General features: G+C 44.2%; 1 protein-coding gene across 1 annotated transcript in view; it reads left to right on the top strand.

Moving 5' to 3' along the window:
• Positions 1-19,800, top strand: part of LOC144783380 (cadherin-related family member 3-like) — a 567,696-nt gene that overhangs the window by 84,549 nt on the left and 463,347 nt on the right. The window contains exon 2 of the mRNA XM_078662381.1: positions 3,868-4,055. Within this exon, the coding sequence (XP_078518507.1) occupies positions 3,868-4,055 (188 nt within the window). The remainder of the gene's footprint in view (positions 1-3,867; positions 4,056-19,800) is intronic.

Here is a 19,800-nt window from a genome sequence, read left to right as displayed (position 1 = left end):
TAGTTGACCTTCTCCTCACTGCCGCTGTAAAGATGGTTTTGAATAACTGGAAAGACACTCATAAAGTCTCCTTCAAATGCTGGATAAATTGGGTAACCAATCTGAGAGGTGCTGACAACATCTTGCTCCAAAACACCCCATGGCGCCCTCCTCATAGACAACTAAGGTCTCACTTGACAATTACTTCAGTACACAGAAACCTCCATGAACTCACCATACTCCCTTAACCCCGGGCCCATACAATCTCACACTCCAGCTTCTGGGCCTGCCCTGTATACATGCACTTGCTTCCTCTACACTAATCCAGCTGACCCAGTTACCTCCGGCTCGGGCCCTCCTGTGGGTCACTCGTCTTGTGTCGATGCTTCTTATAGGATGTTTATGTCAAAGATATTCTGTTTTTGTATACCTTTTTACTCATTCTTATTTTACCCTACTCCCCCATGATTGTCATCGCCCATGCATATTTTGTGCTCCTTTTTCTGTTCTGTAATGGCTTCTCATTCACTTGTATCCATCAATGTTGATTATGTCCTTATTGTATGTTCTTTTTTGTTCTCTGGAAAAAATCAATAAAAAGTTTTGAACACAAAAATAATACCCTATTAACCTTTGTTGGGAGATTTGTGAATATAAATAAAAACAGGGACAGGATCCACATTTTTACCAATTATACTCTTCCTATTAATGGAAGAGGCAACACCTGTTCAGCAGACAGTTTGCCTTCTCTAGCATCTTCATATAGTTCACTTTGAACAATTCTGTATATTTATTTGTCACATAGATCCCCAGATAGCTAATAGGACAGGTACTATTGTAATTCTTAATTATGTCTAGTGGCAGCACTGATGCCTGCACATTAACAAGCAATGCCTTGATTTTTTCTTTATTAATTTTGTATCCCCCTGGGTTTGTATATTCTTGAATAACATTCAAAGCCCCCTTAATAATTACTTGGTCAGCTCTTAAATATAGGACTTTATCATCTGCAAACTACTTAAGTTTGGACATCCCTTGTAACAGGGCGATGATATTTGTGGCACTACCTATTCTTTCCGCTAATGGTTCAATAAATAGGGCAAATATTATCGGCGACATTCATCTCCCTTGTCGAGTGCCATGTTCAATTTGTATAGTGCCTGCTAACCTTGCATTAATTTTCACCCACGCTTCGACCCCTTTGACATAGTTTATTAAGCATCACCACTATTGAGACTTGAAATCCAAAACTCTCTAGTGCTAAGACATCCTATTTGACAAAGTTGAATACCTTTACAGCATCAATCTTTACATTACAGCTTTATCTTGGCCGCTGAAGAAATAGTCTATAGCCTGACCAAAACACTGCGAATTTGCTGACACAGTCAACTTTGATAGAAACCCATTCTGCTTCTTATGCTCCATTGTCTGACCTACCGCAACTGTACGCTGTGCCCAGATTTTTGTGAATAACTTGTAATCTGCATTAAGCAGGCTTATTGGATGATAAGAATTTGTGTTCATGGGATCTTTGTCTTTTTATAAAAAACGTATTACCATTGACTCCTTAAATGTCGATGGAGTGTCCAGCCCTCCTCCTGTTTCATTAAACAGCTGCACCAGATGCTGTCATAGTTCTTTCTGTATATACCTCGGTTGGGGTTACACCAGTGCCAGTGACTTTGGCATTAGGCATCTTTTGTAATGCTGGTGCGGCGTCCCCCAGTAAAATAGCTTGCAACAAAGTGTGTCTCGGTCAAGCATGAAAGCCAGATTTACCTATAAAATTCCTCAAGACTAAATCTGGAGACAGCATCAGAATTTTCATGAATATTTTTATAATGCTGTAGGAATATCTGTGCTATCTCATGGTCATCTTTTTGGCCTTCCTTTGAGTTGGTATCCTTAATTTTCCTGATACGTTATGCCTCTTGTTTCAGATGTGTTGACCAATCCAACAGCCTGCCCACCAACTGGCTCTTTTCCTACAGTTTCTGCCAAAACGTTTTGTATTATTGATCTCAGTGTTTGCTTAGCCTGGTCAAGATTTTCTTTTAGTGCTGGTCTTAAGTCTATCCCTCCTCTTACTAATGCATCTTGTGCATTATCTAGAATATATTGCAGCTCCTTGACTTAAGCTTCCTGCCGTCTTCCTTGGGCTGACTTATTTGTAATTACCCGGACTCTAAATAAGGCTTTGAATGATTCCTATATGGCAAAGGGCTGAACAGTACCTTGATTAATCTAAAAAAAACCCTCCTTTATAAAATTACACGTTGCATCTAGCCAAACCTGATCTACCAGAAGTGTTCTATTGAACTTCCATTATAAACTTGAGGTTTTAAAAACTTCCATCGCTATTGTGACCCTCACCACTGAATGGTCTGAGAATGCATTGGCCAAAATCTTTGTTCTGCCCCACTTCAAAGAATTTGAGATTAAAAAGAAATCCTGTCTTGAAGCTGTACTATATCGGCTCGAAAAACATGTGAAAAAAAAGTGTGCCAGATTCGGATGATCCGAACGCAACGGATCAACCAGATTCAATTTGAATTTCATGGAATCAAGAGCCTGAGCAGTTTTAGGTTTCAACAGTTTTTTGTTTCTGTTAGAAGTATTCCGTGTGAGGCCCTATATATAATTGCCTCCCCCAATTAAAGGTCCTTCTTCCCCCATTGCAACAGCACATTTTTCCCTCAAGGGGCCTTCATCATCTTATACCAGGCCATAATAGTTAGAAAGATTTAAGGGAACTGCTTGGATTGGACTTCAGCCCAAACTCATCCACCCTGTTTATCTCTTATCACCTCTCCTACCTCCCAGTTCACTGATTTAGAGCGGAAGATAGCCACTCCCCGAACAGCTAGTTCAGCTGACGCAAAAAAGACATACAAATAAATCCTAGGAATACGAATTTGTGGGTTATTCTCTTTCAGATGAGTATCCTGCAGATATATAACTTCAAGGGATGTATGACGGTACGACGCGGGCTATTACCACGCGTACCGTTACAGCGCGTGTTTTACAATGCAAGTCGTTACCACGACTTGCGCTGTAGGGTGCGGACTTAGAAATAGTTTAATTTACTATTCTAACACCAGTCCCCGTGGATAGTAAGGAAGGTGTTGGAATAGTAAATTAACTATTCCTTGTCCTTGAGCGCCCTCCACCGCAAGTCGTGGTTACGACTTGCGTTGTAAGAGACGCGTCGTAATGTTAGCGCGGGGTAACATCCGCGTCGTAAAGGATGTTCCGCGACTTGGAGATGTAGCTCCCATGTTGTGCATCCCTTCAAGCTCTAAGGAAGAAATGAACTAGCAAATTAGGTTCATTTTTTGAAACCAGTTCTTCAGACCCTTTCACTCAAGGTCTGTTATCCTAGGAAGAATATGCAATTAAACATTATACTTGTGACGTATTTTACCCTAGTATTGACATCATTAGGACCTAAAATAGTGATTTTCCAGGTTGACAGATTAGTGAATTCACTGGGTGTACTCAGTTACTCTGAAATTGTGTAATTCAGACTCAAACTAAGACTTTACCGTCATTAGCAATTAGCAATTTTATAGATTCTATATTCCAGGGGTGGCAAAACATTTTGTATGGATTGTCTGACGTCCACTTTAAACTATAAGTGATTGCAAAAGACAGGCGAATCTATTGTATTGAATACGTTTTGAACCTGTTTTCGTGTATTTGGGAGCTCGCGAATTGCTGTTATCGCCTATACTCCTTTTTTTAAGCAAAGCGATTTTAAGTAATTTGGTGCTTTATTATTTAAAGGCTGTATTGAGACTTATGATTTCAGTGGTTGAAAACATCATGCATTGCATCTTTAATAACGTATTCAGAACACACATAAATATATATCTTGGTTTCCTCCAGGTTTTTTTGCCTTGCCAACAATAGAAATAACACCAAGATCTGTGTCTCTTCCGGAGAATGCAGCAAAAAACGAGGTGGTTCCTGTAACCATAAATACAACTGCAACTGATGGGCCACCTGTCATCATCAATGCGAACCCTGTTGAGCATCCGTTCAGAATTACTCCTAAAAGCGCAAATGAATGGGAGGTACGTGAATATTGACGTAGATAGTAAACATACCTATAGCACTTGTGCATTATTGGCTACAGATAAAAGGTAAGTGCTCAACAAACAACTTTAATTCAGTTTTGGCCCTTGAAATAATAATGCATCTATCTCAGCTGGAAGGAATAGAAAGCATTGTTACCGGTAACTTATACATGCTAACAGCATGATTTATTTCAGAATTTGTGAGTTATCAATTTTGCAATCCAGATGAGTTGATTTTGCACTCACATCTGTAGTTATCTAGAGTTGTGATATTACCCCAGTATGGTGTAATATTACATGTAGGTAAGTAAATCTGCTTCTTTGGAAAGTGAGTGGGCTTTCCATTGAGGGGTTTCCTCGGAAGGTTAGTGCTCACAAGAAAACCCACGAGCAGGTGGGTTTTCACCAACTTCTTACAGTCTCAAACACACCCTGGGGAAGGCAGAGGTGTACTTCTGTTCAGGGAATGTCTCCAGAATAGACGTGGTTGTAGGAAAAGAGGTACCTGCACAACAATTACTCTCTTGACCTATCTTCAGTTTTGGAAACAATATTTCTCAATTATATTCCAAGGAATGTACATTTTTCAATATTTTATGGTCATGCATTTCTCGAACACTGAATGCCAGATACTCAAAGTAACGTGAAAAGCTACTCCTATAGATTCAAGATTACATATAATATCCCTGACTACTGCTGGAAAGTTGGGCACCAGGGAAACTATTATGAATTCCCATTTATGACCATTCACAGTTAATTTCTTAAGCGTCACTGTACATAGTCTAAAACTGCAGGTGCAAAAATGGCATTGCGAAACTGCAATTTCCCTTTTATTGGAGAGATCTCTTTTCCTACATACCTGCCAATTTTAGTTTCATTCTCTCGCCAAGGGGCATATTATCAAGAACGGCGTTTAGCGGCAGAAAACTGCAGTTAAAGCGGCGATAATGGGCTTGATAATATGCCCTGGAGAATTCCAATAGAAGCCCATGTTCACACCAGAACATGGACTTCTATTGCAATTCTAAACCGCCGATAATTTTTAATGCCGTTCTTGATAATGTGCCCCAAAAAACTGAAGTGAACTGAAACAGTAATACAAAGTCTGCAATTCACAAAAAATTGAAGGCATTTCTCATAACATCCTATCTTTGAAAAAAACAGTTAAAAGTACTATCTTCTAAAGGAGGCGTATGGGTATAGCCTCACAGCATATTTTGTTTAGACTCTGAGACTATCCAGTCTAAGCCAAGCCTTCACGAAAACATTTTTGTTTTGAAATTCTGTTCCTGTGAGTATATACCAAAGAATATAACAGCGATCAAAAGACGTTCACTGATTCTACTGCATCTTCTTTGCTTACTGTAGGAGAATGCCATTGAATACTGCCACTTCTTTTACTAACTCTTCTTAATCCCGACCCCCTGATATACCTCCTTAAAAAAGTTGTTGTCCAGAGATTTTTAAATTTGATTTGTGTTTTTGGATCTTTAGAGAAGTAATTTAGCTTGAGTAGGCCTGGCTGACCTGGCCGAATTGTTCTGGACAAGATTTTAAAAAATTGCATATGTGTTGCAATGGTGATGTAATATTTCAGGAACCATGAGACCTAAATACTTAATTCTGGTATCAAAATGTGGGTTTTGAGTTTCAAGTAGTCCTTCGCTATTTTCCAAAATGGCTACTATAAAAGAGGAACAAGAGACATACATAGAAATGAAACAAATAATAATGTTTTTTAATCATTTTATGTATACACCATACAACGTTTATGTTCTGAATATGAAGGTAAAATGTTTATAACTCCTGTTGTAGACACATTTTCATAGTTCACTTTATTTATTTGTTTCGGCAATCGCTCGTAGTAAATTTACAGAATGCTGAACTTTTGAGAAGAGCATATCGACAAGGACATCCTTTCGTAGCACAGGTTTTACAGGTAGATGTATGTGTAAGTTCTGTGGGTAGAAGATATTGAAATTTCATAGGATTTAAACGCCAGTAATATCTTTCCAACCAAATTCACGCTGATCTTTCTCTACATACGAATGATCCAAAACATTTACACATCTTCTGATCAAGTAGAACGCTATTCTAATATGTCCATGCACAGAATATTAAATCGGTGGAAGGTCACTTTTCTCTTAACTCACTGGACCGAAGATTGTCAAATGTTTGACAGTCAGAACTCATTATCCACACCTGCACAATGTATTTTTCTATATCTGTAAAGTCACAATCTTCTTCTGCCTCAGCAAATACTTTTAGAAACTTCACAGGTTCAGCAGTTAAAGCTCCAAGCTTTGTTTTTATTTTGCTCATAGTGTCAGCATGCAAAAGAAACAAACAAAGAAACAAACAAGCATTCACCACCAGTCACAAGGATGTGGGTTAAATCCATCAATCGTTTGCTCACCTCACCACCCCAGTATGGACCCAGCCATATGCAAATCAGTCTTGACCCTAATTCTTGTGGAAACAGTCCAGCCCGAACAGACAAGCCAGGTCCTCCCTGGACCAGAAAAAAGCATCCTGAGACCTGTTTCAGGGCATCACCCTTCATCAGCCAGGCTAACTTGAATCCAGCGGCGTAGTGAGCATGGGACCCAGGGCTGGGTATACCCTTCCCACTTAGGGCGACATATGCAAAAGAAACAATTGACGGACGGAATATAATGCAAGCAATCACCCCCAGTCACAAGGATCTGGGTTAAATCCATCATTCTTTTGCTCAATAAACCACCCCAGTTTGGACCCATCCATATGTAAACCAGTCTTGACCCTATTCCTTGTGGGAACACTACAGTCCGATCTGACAAGCCAGGTCCTCCCTGGACCGAAAATAAGCATCCTGTGATTGGTTTCAGGGCATCCCCCTTCATCAGCCAGGCTAACTTGAATCCAGTGGTGTAGTGAGCATGGGACCCACAGCTGTGCATACCCTTCCTACTTAGGACGACATATGCAAAAGAAGCAATTGACGGATGGAATGCAGGACAATGCAAGTATTCATCCCCAGTCACAAGGATCTGGGTTAAATCCATCATTCTTTTGCTCACCACACCACTCCGGTTTGGACCCAGCCAAATTCAAATGAGTCTTGACCCTGTTCCTTGTGGGAACACTACAGTCCGATCTGCCAAGCCAGGTTCTCCCTGGACCGAAAACAAGCCTCCTGGGACCGGTTTCACCCTTCATCAGCTAGGCTAGCTAGAATCCAGTGGTGTTGTGAGCACGGGACCCACGTATGGGCATACCGTTCCTACTTAGGGCGACATATGTGACATATGCAAAAGAAGCAATTGATGGACGGAATGCTGGGCAATGCAAGCAATGCACCCCCGTCACAAGAATCTGGATTAAATCCATCATTCCTTTGTTCACCACACCATCCTAGTTTGGACCCAGGCATATGCAAATCAGTCTTGATCCTGTTCCTTGTGGTAATAGTACAGCCCGAACTGCCAAGCCAAGTGCTCCCTGGACCGTAAACAAGCATCCTGGGACCGGTTTCAGGGCATCACCCTTCATCAGCCAGGCTAGCTTGAATCCAGTGTTGTAGTGAGCACGGGACCCACGTCTGGGCATACCCTTCCTACTTAGGGCAACATATACAACATAAGCAATTGATGGACGGAAGGCTGGACAATGCAAGCATTCATCCCCAGTCACAAGGATCTGGGTTAAATCCATCATTCATTTGCTCACCACACCATCTCCGTATGGGCCCAGCCATATGCAAATCAGTCTTGATCATATTCATTGTGGGAACAGTCCAGCCCGAAGTGCCAAACCAGGTCCTCCCTGGACCGAAAAAAAGCATCCTGGGACCGGTTTCAGGGCATCACCCTTCATTAGCCAGGCTAGCTTGAATCCAGTGGTGTAGTGAGCATGGGACCCACGGCTGGGCATAACCTTCTCAATTAGGGCGACATATGCAAAACAAGCAATTGATGGACGGAATGCTGGAAAATGCAAGCATTCACCCCCAGTTACAAGCATCTGGGTTAAATCCATCATTCTTTTGCTCCCACACCACCCCAGTTTTGACCCAGTCATATGCAAATCAGTCTTGACCCTGTTCTTTGTGGCAACACTAATGCCCAATCTGCCAAGCCAGGTCCTCCTTGGACCGGAAACAAGCATCCTGTGACTGGTTTCAGGGCATCACCCTTCATCAGCCAGGCTAGCTTGAATCCAGTGGTGTTGTGAGCACAGGACCCACGGCTGTGCATACCCTTCCCACTTAGGACGACATATGCGAAAGAAACAATTGAAATATGGAATGCAGGACAATGTAAGCATTCATCCCCAGTCACAAGGATCTGGGTTAAATCCATAATTCTTTTGCTCACCACACCACCCCAGTTTGAACCCAGCCATATGCAAATCAGTCCTGACACTTTTCCTTGTGGGAACCCTACAGTCTGATCTGGCAAGCCATGTCCTCCCTGGAAGGGAAACAAGCATCCAGGGACCGGTTTCAGGGCATCACACTTCATCAGCCAAGCTAACTTGATTCCAGTGGGGTAGTGAGCACGGGACCCACAGCTGTGCATACCCTTCCCACTTAGGATGACTATTTGCAAAAGAAACAATTGACGGATGGAATGCAGGACAATGCAAGTATTCATCCCCAGTCACAAGGATCTGGGTTAAATCTATCATTCTTTTGCTCACCACACCATCCTAGTTTGGACCCAGACGTATGCAAATCAGTCTTGACACTGTTCCTTTTGGTAATAGTCCAGCCCGAACTGCCAAGTCAGGTCCTCTCTGGACCGGAAACAAGCATCCTGGGACCGGTTTCAGGGCATCACCCTTCAACAGCCAGGCTAGCTTGAATCCAGTGGTGTAGTGAGCATGGGACCCACGGCTGGGCATACCCTTCTCAATTAGGGCGACATATGCAAAGGAAACAATTGATGGACGGAATGCTGGAAATTGCAAGCATTCACCCCCAGTTACAAGGATCTGGGTTAAATCCATCATTCTTTTGCTACCACACCACCCCAGTTTTGACCCAGTCATATGCAAATCAGTCTTGACCCTGTTCCTTGTGGGAACACTATTGCCCAATCTGCCAAGCCAGGTCCTCCCTGGACCGGAAACAAGCATCCTGTGACTGGTTTCAGGGCATCACCCTTCATCAGCCAGGCTAGCTTGAATCCAGTGGTGTTGTGAGCACGGGACCCACGGCTGTGCATACCCTTCCCACTTAGGACGACATATGCAAAAGAAACAATTGAAATATGGAATGTAGGACAATGTAAGCATTCATCCGCAGTCACAAGGATCTGAGTTAAATCCATCATTCTTTTGCTCACCACACCACCCCAGTTTGAACCCAGCCATATGCAAATCAGTCCTGACACTGTTCCTTGTGGGAACCCTACAGTCTGATCTGCCAAGCCAGGTAAGGAAACAAGCATCCTGGAACCGGTTTCAGGGCATCACCCTTCATCAGCCAAGCTAACTTGAATCCAGTGGAGTATTGAGCACGGGACCCACACCTGTGCTTACCCTTCCCACTTAGGACGACTATTTCCAAAAGAAACAATTGACGGATGGAATGCAGGACAATGCAAGTATTCATCCCCAGTCACAAGCATCTGGGTTAAATCTATCATTCTTTTGCTCACCACACCATCCTAGTTTGGACCCAGGCGTATGCAAATCAGTCTTGGCCCTGTTCCTTGTGGTAATAGTCCAGCCCGAACTGGCAAGCCAGGTCCTCTCTGGACCGGAAACAAGAATCTTGGGACCGGTTTCAGGGCATCACCCTTCATCAGCCAGGCTAGCTTGAATCCAGTGGTGTAGTGAGCATGGGACCCATGTCTGGGCATACCCTTCCAACTTAGGGCAACATATACAAAAGAAACAATTGATGGATGGAAGGCTGGACAATGCAAGCATTCACCCACAGTCACAAGGATCTGGGTTAAATCCATCATTCTTTTGCTCACCACACCATCCCAGTATGGACCCAGCCATATGCAAATCAGTCTTGACCCTATTCATTGTGGGAACAGTCCAGCCCGAAGTGCCAAGCCAGGTCCTCCCTGGACCAGAAACAAGCATCCTGGGACCGGTTTCAGGGCATCACCCTTCATCAGCCAGGCTAGCTTGAATCCAGTGGTGTTGTGAGCACGGGACTCACAGCTGTGCATACCCGTCCAACTTAGGACGACATATCCAAAAGAAACAATTTACAGATGGAATGCAGGACAATGCAAGCATTCATCCCCAGCCACAAGGATCTGGGTTAAATCCATCATTCTTTTGTTCACCACACCACCTCAGTTTAGACCCAGCCATATGCAAATCAGTCCTGACACTGTTCCTTGTGGGAACACTACAGTCCGATCTGCCAAGCCAGATCCTCCCTGGACCGGAAACAAGCATCCTGGGACCAGTTTCAGGGCATCACCCTTCATCAGGCAGGCTAGCTTGAATCCAGTGGTGTAGTGAGCACAGGACCCACGTCTGGGCATACCCTTCCTACTTAGGGCTACATATGTGACATATGCAGAATAAGCAATTGATGGAAGGAATGCTGGGCAATGCAAGTATTCACCCCCTGTCACTAGGATCTGGGTTAAATCCATCATTCTTTTGCTCACCACACCACCCTAGTTTGGACCCAGCCATATACAAATCAGTATTGAGCCTGTTCCTTGTGGTAACAGTCCAGCCCGAACTGCCAAGCCAAGTCCTCCCTGGACCGTAAACAAGCATCCTGGGACCGGCTTCAGGGCATCACCCTTCATCAGCCAGGCTAGCTTGAATCCAGTGGTGTAGTGAGAACGTGACCCACGTCTGGACATAGCCTTCCCACTTAGGATGACATATGCAAAAGAAACAATTGACGGATGGAATAAAGGACAATGCAAACATTCATCCCCAGTCACAAGGATGTGAGTTAAATCCATCATACTTTTACTCACCACACCATCCTAGTTTGGACACAGGCATATGCAAATCAGTCTTGACCCTGTTCCCTGTGGTAATAGTCCAGCCCAAACTGCCAAGCCAGGTCCTCCCTGGACCGGAAAAAAGCATCCTGGGACTGGTTTTAGGGCATCACCCTTCATCAGCCAGGCTAGCTTGAATCCAGTGGTGTAGTGAGCATGGCACGCACGCCTGGGCATACCCTTCGCACTTAGGGCAACATATACAAAAGAAAAAATTGATGGACGGAAGGCTAGACAATGCAAGCATTCACCCCCAGTCACAAGGATCTGGGTTAAATCCATCATTCTTTTGCTCACCACACCCTCTCAGTATGGACCCAGCCATATGCAAATCAGTCTTGACCCTATTCATTGTGGGAACAGTCCAGCCCGAACTGCCAAGCCAAGTCCTCCCTGGACCGTAAACAAGCATCCTGGGACCGGTTTCAGGGCATCACGCTTCAGTAGCCAGGGTAGCTTGAATCCAGTGGTGTAGTGAGCATGGGACCCACGGCTGGGCATACCCTTCCCACTTAGGGCAACATATGTAAAAGAAACAATTGATAGACGGAATGCTGGAAAAGGCAAGCATTCACCCCCAGTCACAAGGATCTGCGTTAAATCCATCATTCTTTTGCTCCCACACCACCCCAGTTTGGACCCAGCCATATGCAAATCAGACTTAACCCTTTTCCTTGTGGGAACACTAATGCCCGAACTGCAAAGCCAGGTCCTCCCTGGATCGGAAACAAGCATCCTGGGACCAGTTTCAGGGCATCACCCTTCATCAGCTAGGCTAGCTTGAATCCAGTGGTGTAGTGAGCATGGGACCCTCGGCTGGGCATACCCTTCCCACTTAGGTCAACATATGCAAAAGAAACAATTGATAAACTGAATGCTGAACAATGCAAACATTCACTCCCAGTCACTAGGATCTGGGTTAAATCCACCATTCTTTTGCTCACTACACCACCCCAGTTTGGACCCAGCCATATGCTAATGAGTCTTGACCCTGTTCCTTGTGGGAACACTACAGCCCGATCTACCAAGCCAGGTCCTCCCTGGACCGGAAACAAGCAGCCTGGGACCGGTTTCAGGGCATCACCCTTCATCAGCCAGGCTAGCTTGAATCCAGTGGTGTAGTGAGAACGTGACCCACGTCTAGACATAGCCTTCCCACTTAGGGCGACATATGAAAAAGAAACAATTAATGGACATAATGTTGAACAATGGAAGTATTCACCTCCAGTCACAAGGATATGGGTTAAATCCATCATTCTTTTGCTCATCACACCACCCTAGTTTGGATCCAGCCAAATGCAAATCAGTCTTGACCCTGTTCCTTGTGGTAACAGTCCAGCCCGAACTGACAAGCAGGTCCTCCCTGGACCAGAAACAAGCATCCTGGGACCTGTTTTAGGGCATCACCCTCATCAGCCAGGCTAGCTTGAAACCAGTGGTGTAGTGAGCACTGGACCCACATCTGGGCATACCCTTCCCACTTAGGGCGGCATATGCAAAAAAAAACAATTGATGGACGGAATGCTGGACAATGCAAGCATTCACCCCCAGTCACAAGGATCTGGGTTAAATCCATCATTCTTTTGCTCACCACTCCAGTTTGGACCCAGCCATATGCAAATCAGACTTGACCCTGTTCCTTGTGGTAATAGTCCAGCCCGAACTGCCAAGCCAGGTCCTCCCTGGACCCGAATCAAGCATCCTGGGACCTCTTTTAGGGCATCAGCCTTCATCAGCCAGGATAGCTTGAATCCAGTGGTGCAGTGAGCACCGGTCGCACATCTGGGCATACTCTTCCCCCTTAGGGTGACACAACCAAAAGAAACAATTGATGGTTGGAATGCAGGACAATGCAAGCATTCACCTCCAGTCACAAGGATCTGGGTTAAATCCATCATTCTTTTGCTCACCACACCACCCCGGTTTGGACCCAGCCATATGCAAATGAGTCTTGACCCTGTTCCTTGTGGGAACAGTCCAGCTGGGACTGCCAGTTCAGGCTGGACTGTTCCCATTGGGTGCAGGGATAGACCGATTTGCATATGGTGGGTCCAAACTGGAATGTCATGGTGAGCAAAAAAACAATGGATTTTGGCCCAGATCTCTATACTGGGCATAAACAATGTATGACATTGTTCTGCATTCTGTCCATCAATTGTTCTTTTTGCATTTGTTGACCCGAGTGGGAAGGGTATGCCCAGACGTGGGTCCCGTGCCCTCCATGACACTGGAGTCAAGCTATCATGGCTGATGAGGGCTGGAAGCCCGAAACCGGTACTAGGATGCTTGTTTCCAGTCCAGGGAGGACCTGGCCTGGCAGTTTGGGCTGGACTGTGCCTATTGGTAGCAGGATCAAGACTGATTTGCAAATGGCTGGGTCCAACCTGTCATGGCATGGTGAGGAAAAAAAAGTAAGTATGGGCCGAAAATTCATTCCGCTCGCGGAATTTGCGGATTTTCCTCAATTTTGCGATCCGCAAATCTCGCAAAATTGCGGGAAAATCTGCGAATCCGCGAGCGGGAAGAATTTTTTCCAGGAAGCACTTAAAGGGTTAAAACTCAAATTGGGCACCTGCTGTAACGCTGTAAGTGCTTCCTGAGCGGCGCCTCGTTTCCTACTTGCAACTATTCTCTGTCCCTGCTCTGACCCTCGAAGCAGGGTCAGAGAATAGTTACAAGTATGGCACGAGGCTCCTGTCACAAAAATTAAACCTCAACAGGAAGCACTGACAGATAAATAAAGCAGGTGCCCGAGTTGAAGCTCAAATTCAGTAACGTTTTTAATCAGCCCAAGTGTGCTTTAACCCCATATCTGCCGTCGGAAATTAGCTGTAATACTCGAGGGAGGTCTTTGCATCCATGAGTTTCTCGAGCACGACCCCCTTGTAGTTCCTGTGGCCAGGAGGCTGCTTTCTCCTCACCTGCTGCCCTGCTCGCTCTCTGACCCTTTACACAAGAGGCATGTGCACACGCATAGAAGCCCCGCACCACACACTAGCAGTATCAAACATTTTTCCCGCCCTTTCCCAACTATGATGGACAGCTCACTCAAGAGACCTCGGCGCCTTTTGGCGCGGTGGCAAACTTACAGGCACACATGGTCACTGGGGACAAATCATCTGGCCCTTTACGCAGCTGCAGTGTAGGAAAAGCACTATACATTTACCCAACGAGGTAGCAGTTACTGATTAGCGAGTAGAAAATACTCCAGTTAAGTATGGTGCAAATCGCAAGAAAATCCGCGTTTTTTTTGCAATTTCGCGAGAATTCGCGGACCGCAGATCCGCAAAATTCGCTCATACTTAAAAAAAAAGATGGATTTAGGGCCAGATCTCTGTACTGGGGTGAATGTATGACATTGTTCTGCATTCTGTCCATCAATTGTTCTTTTTGCGTTTATCACCCCGAGTAGGACGGGTATGCCCAGACGTGGGTCCCGTGTTCTCCATGCCACTGGCGTCAAGCTATCCTGGCTGATGACCATGCGGTAGTGGTTTACAATGGTGGAACACGGCGGGGAGGGCAGTGGAAGACGCGAGCTGGCAGCCTTTCTATACTGTGAAACGGACAAGGACTGCGCGCATACAGGTAATACTGTACACCTGTAGCTGGATGCGACTGTTGGGACAACATATGGCCCTATGTCTGGCTTTTCTTAAATAAGTGACATCCGAGAACATACTCGCCAGAGGGGAAGGAGACATGAGTGAAGAGGCCAGCGATAACTCTTAGACTTGGTTAAATGCCCCAACCTCTACGAACTGCAGTAGCAGTGACATAGAGCATGAGAAACCAGCACAGATGGTAAAACGCAGTATCATCTCGAAGAACGGGGTGATGACGGCTGAGGAGATGGCTAGCGCTGCGATTAAAATGGCGGCTCGACTTACGGAGTAATGGGAGACTTTCTTGCTTACACAGTGGCGGCGCGGATGCAGCAGCATCTGTGAGGAGCACTTTACCGCCCAAGGTACTGTTTGTTTTGTAGACATTAGCGGTGTGCAAAGCGCCTTTTTGACTCTGGCTGGCGCTGCATTATCTACATTTGCTTGACCCTAAGATGGCGCGATGTCTCGTCAAATGGTGGCGGACTTCATCCCTTCATAACCGATGTCCTGGGGATACCATAGATTCTCACGCCGGGGGGCGCTTTAAATACAATATTTAGCGCATTCCTCCCTCCATGCACTGCGAAGCTCACATGCGCCTATTGATGGCGGTGGCCCGATCAGATCGATAAAAAAGGCGTCTGCTGTTGGGCTGCGGACAAACTCCAAGTTTGAAGCTGCGGGAGCGGTGGGGAGCGAGTGTTGGTGGGGCTTCATCGGCCTCCCCTATCCTTCCCCCATCCCTTGACTCTCTCTGATCCCTCCGCCCGCTTCCGCTGTGTTACTGGGGCCTCTATGACGCGGTCTTGAGCAGCGAGTCCCGCCGAGGAGATCAGACGTGGGCACACCTGCATGTGTTACGCCGTCGGCACGGTCCCTGCTTTCCTCCACCTCCATGTGGGACCTGGAACTGTTGAATCTCCTGCATACATGGGGGTTCTCATTTTACTCTGGCGGCACAATGGGGAAACCAAAAATCACGCAGAACCTGACTATACCCGAAACTGCTCCGGAGAACCTGCCAAATACCCGCACATTGGCGAAGCTGGCAACTATAGCCCACCAGATCCATGGGAACTTCTTTCCGAACTACTTTCCCCCTACCCCTCCTCGCTCTACTCCTCTCCACTTTCCTGTTATTGACCTCTGCCTTCACCAGTCCTGGCCCTAGTTGCCACCCTGTTTATCTCCTCGCTCAACTCCTCTCCATTTTCTTGCTGCTGAACTCTGCCTTCACCTGTCCTGGCCCTTAGTCCCCACCCTGTCTATCAGTGAATTTCCCCTCGTCATTTGAGATCTAGCTATTGTGTTTGATGCCCGATGGAGCTACCTGGTTTAGCTATAGGGGAGACAGGTCGGGGATTCCCTCCTTGGACGTCACCTACCCAGTCGGTCTTCAGCCAGACTTCCTTTTCGTCTCTCCTGTCGTCTCGTCCCGCATCTTCCCTCTATTTTTGTCTCTCCTTCTCTCCTATCTCAATGTATTGAGACTGAATTTTTTTGTCGAATGCCCGATGGAGCTACCTAGTTTAGCTATAGGGGAGATGGGCCGTGGACTCCCTCCTTGGTCGTCACCTACCCAGTCGGCCGTTAGACAGATTTCATTTAGTCTCTCCCTGTTTCTCTTCCCCCATCCCCCTCTTTCTCTCCTTCCATGCCCCCTCCCATCTACGCTCCATTTATTTTGCCCCCCATGTTTCTTTAATTGTTTTTCCCATTGAGACCGAGCTATTTGGCCAATGCCCGGTGGAGCTACCTAATAGCTATAGAGGAGATGGGTTTTGGGACTTCCCCTCGACCGTCACCTACCCAGCCGGACTTTGGACAGACTTTCCTTTCGTCTCTCTGCCGTATCTCCCTACTATCCCTTTACCCTTCCCCCTTCCCCTCTACATTTCAATCACCTCGTCTTCTATGCTCTTGCATTTGTTTGTCTAGCATCTGATGTTAATTGGAACTGATGTAACTTTTGTGGAACCTCATGTAAAGCGCTCTGATACCTCTGGGTCTAGCCAGCGCAATATAAAACTCCTGAATAAATGAATAATAAATAAATAGGGTCAAGACTGATTTGCATATGGCTGTGTCCAAACTGGAATGGCACGGTGAGCAAAAAAATTATGGATTTAAGCCTAGATCTCTGTATGGGGTGAATCGATGACATAGTTCTGCATTATGTCCATCAATTGTTCTTTTTGCATTTGATAAGAACACTGGGTATCTCTGGGTCAAGTTTCTTGTGCAGAATATGAAGCAAGATTAAGTGTCTCTTGTTGCCTGTTACATAACTTATCCATAACTCTGACAATCCTTGACTGATGAACATTGCAACACATCTAAGTAGCACACTAATTACATCTGTGTCATTTGACAGTACAATGACTCAATTGGAACCATTTCGCACAGCCCACTCAGCATGTGGCACAACGGAAAGGTCTGCTTCCTCAAATTTGCTGTTAAAGTCTTGAACAATATGTCCCATACCTTTCGATTATATATCTCTGCAGGCACCAACTCCTCATTGAAAATCATTCCACTTGCAATAATTGGAAATTCAGCGTTCACTGAAGCATCAGCAATGTTTTGGCGAGTTAACATCTCCGCGTTCATTTTGTTCTATGTTGATGAGCACAATTTATCAAGTTGCACAGGCATAGGTGTTGAATTGTTAATGCAGGCAAGGTTAATTGTTCCACTTGTAGACATTCATCTGATTCTCTCACATTCTTTGACAGATAGTTCAAAATAATTGTCAAACACAATGTGCAGTTCTTGCAAGGTGCCCACTGACTTTGATATCTGCAGAACAGTCCGAATTACCTCTCTGAAGTTTTTGCATGGATGAAATCTTGACTATTCACAATTGTGATATATAATCCACAACAACAGCAATTTTCAATGACACCTTTTTTAATTGAAATTCCTCTGGTGAAAGTCTTTTTAGCTTTTGCATGAGTTTGTGTGTCTCTGGTTTGCTTTCAGCATTCCATCAAATAATGCGTTTGTGTGAAGAAGATCACGCGACATAATGTCCTTGATAAATTCACCCCTTTCTTTTGCTACATCCATCCCACTATGTGCTTGCGAATGTTGTTTTTTTTCAACCAGTTTTGTAGTGGCTGGTTGGACTAAACTGAGTGTATTGAACATTTCCTGGCTTTGCATTATGTCTTTTGAATGAAGTGCACCCTGTGCTTTATTAACTTCTGAGATAAGATATGCAAAACCTAATCTGTCATTCTTGTTTTTAGAAAACATTCCAATAATGTTTCTATAGCCTCAGATATGTAGAGCATATCTTGTACTGAACAAACATAATGAGTTCCACTCAATACTGACTGGGCAGTTTTGCCTCCAAAGATTTCAGCCTCAATAACTGCATCGTCTATGACAGATCCACTGAGACAACTTCCTGCACACCCCAGCACAACTTTTGCCATGTGGAAAACACATATTATTGGATAAAGACCATCAAATTCTACTGGATTGCTCATAAAATTGTCAACTACAATACGGAAAACACCTTCATTGCAGAAAATTGGCAGGATAGGCTGGTCTTCAAGCTGATCAAGCACATTTTTTGACTTTTTTAGAGCTGTGTATACTGTTGCATAGTTTGTGACTGGAGATGGTTTTACTGGTAAAAACCTAACCGTCTTCAGTGAAATTGTATTTTAGGAGATCAGAGAATGAATTCCAGCCCATGGAGGAACTGGCTTTTCTTCATTCTTCAGTCCGCACTGAATAAGCAATATGATGAATTCCTGTTAAATCAACTTTGTGGACCGCAGCATCAGGTAATAGAAGATCCATGCCCTCAGCCACTTTGAAACTTTCTGGTAGGTTAGGGAGGGGGGGGGGGGGAGAGTGCCATATTTCAGTAAAGGCATAAATGGCAAGGGTAAATGCGTGGCTAAGTTTGCCACTACTCCGACCCTCGCCCCGAAATTACAAACCCCCCACCTGCTGCTCCGCCCTAAGCCATAAATTACAAACCCCCTACCTAACCCCCCACTTTTATCCCTAAATTACAAACACCCTACCTGCGCCCCCAGCCTAAGCCCTAAATTACAAACCTCCTACCTGCCCCCTTACCCTAAGCCATAAAAATGTTCCATTCCTTAACTATTCCCCGAAACCCAGCCCTTTAGCTACCCCAACCCTCTCCTTGTACCCTAAGCCCTAAAAATTTGCCCCCTCCTTAAAAGTATTCAGAGCCCCTCCCCCTCCCTGTATTGTGGGGATTCTGCTCATACACAGAACTGTATTTCAGAAAAACAAGTGCAACCCATACGTCCTTGTGAACTGGGTATTGTATAGAAGCATAGAACAATGTTCACAAGGAACTCATTTCAAGCCACATTGCTGATTTAGCAGGTGCACAGTCTAAATATCGATTCCTAAATATCGACCTACAGAAATATCGAGTTGGAAATATCGAAGGTACAGAATATGGAGGTCAAGAATATCGTTGGACAGAATATCGACCCTATGGAAAGTAATATCAATTTTTTTATATCGATGTAAGTAATATCGAAGTTAGTAATATCGATATCAAATATATCTATGTTCCTAATCTCGATGTTACTAATATCGATATTTGTATTATTTTTATGTATTTTATTATGTATTTAATAAGTATGTGTCATATGTTTTTTGTTAAGTATTTTACTTGTTTTAAATTATATGTGTACTATTTTTATATATTAATAATATTCTTTTTAAGTCAATTTTATGTTTTAGTACCGGAGCGGGTTGTGGTTTTATAGGGGAATAGGGTGGGAAGTCATTTAGTTATACTAAATTAATTATGAATTTTTAGGAATTATAAATTAATTTAAATTAATTTTTGCATTTAAGTTCTGTAGCGGGTTGTGGGTTTATAGGGGAATTGGGTGGGAAGTAATTTAATTGTAATTAAGTAATTATTTATTCGTATTCATTGGTATTGATAAATATTTTATTTTCAATTAATTATTAAATGGCAATTAATTATTTTAATTGGTAATTATTTTTTTAATTGGTAAATAATATTTGTAATTGACAATTGTTTTTTGTAAATGTTAATGAATTTTTTTAATTGGTAATTAATTTTTTTAATTGGCAATTCATATTTTTAATTGGTAATTCATTTTTTATTATCTGGAAATTATTATTTAT

Source organism: Lissotriton helveticus, chromosome 9 (genome assembly GCF_964261635.1).
Source record: "Lissotriton helveticus chromosome 9, aLisHel1.1, whole genome shotgun sequence".
Taxonomy (NCBI): domain Eukaryota; kingdom Metazoa; phylum Chordata; class Amphibia; order Caudata; family Salamandridae; genus Lissotriton; species Lissotriton helveticus.
Note: the sequence above shows the minus strand (reverse complement) of the source record. Positions and strands in the feature narration are given on the sequence as shown.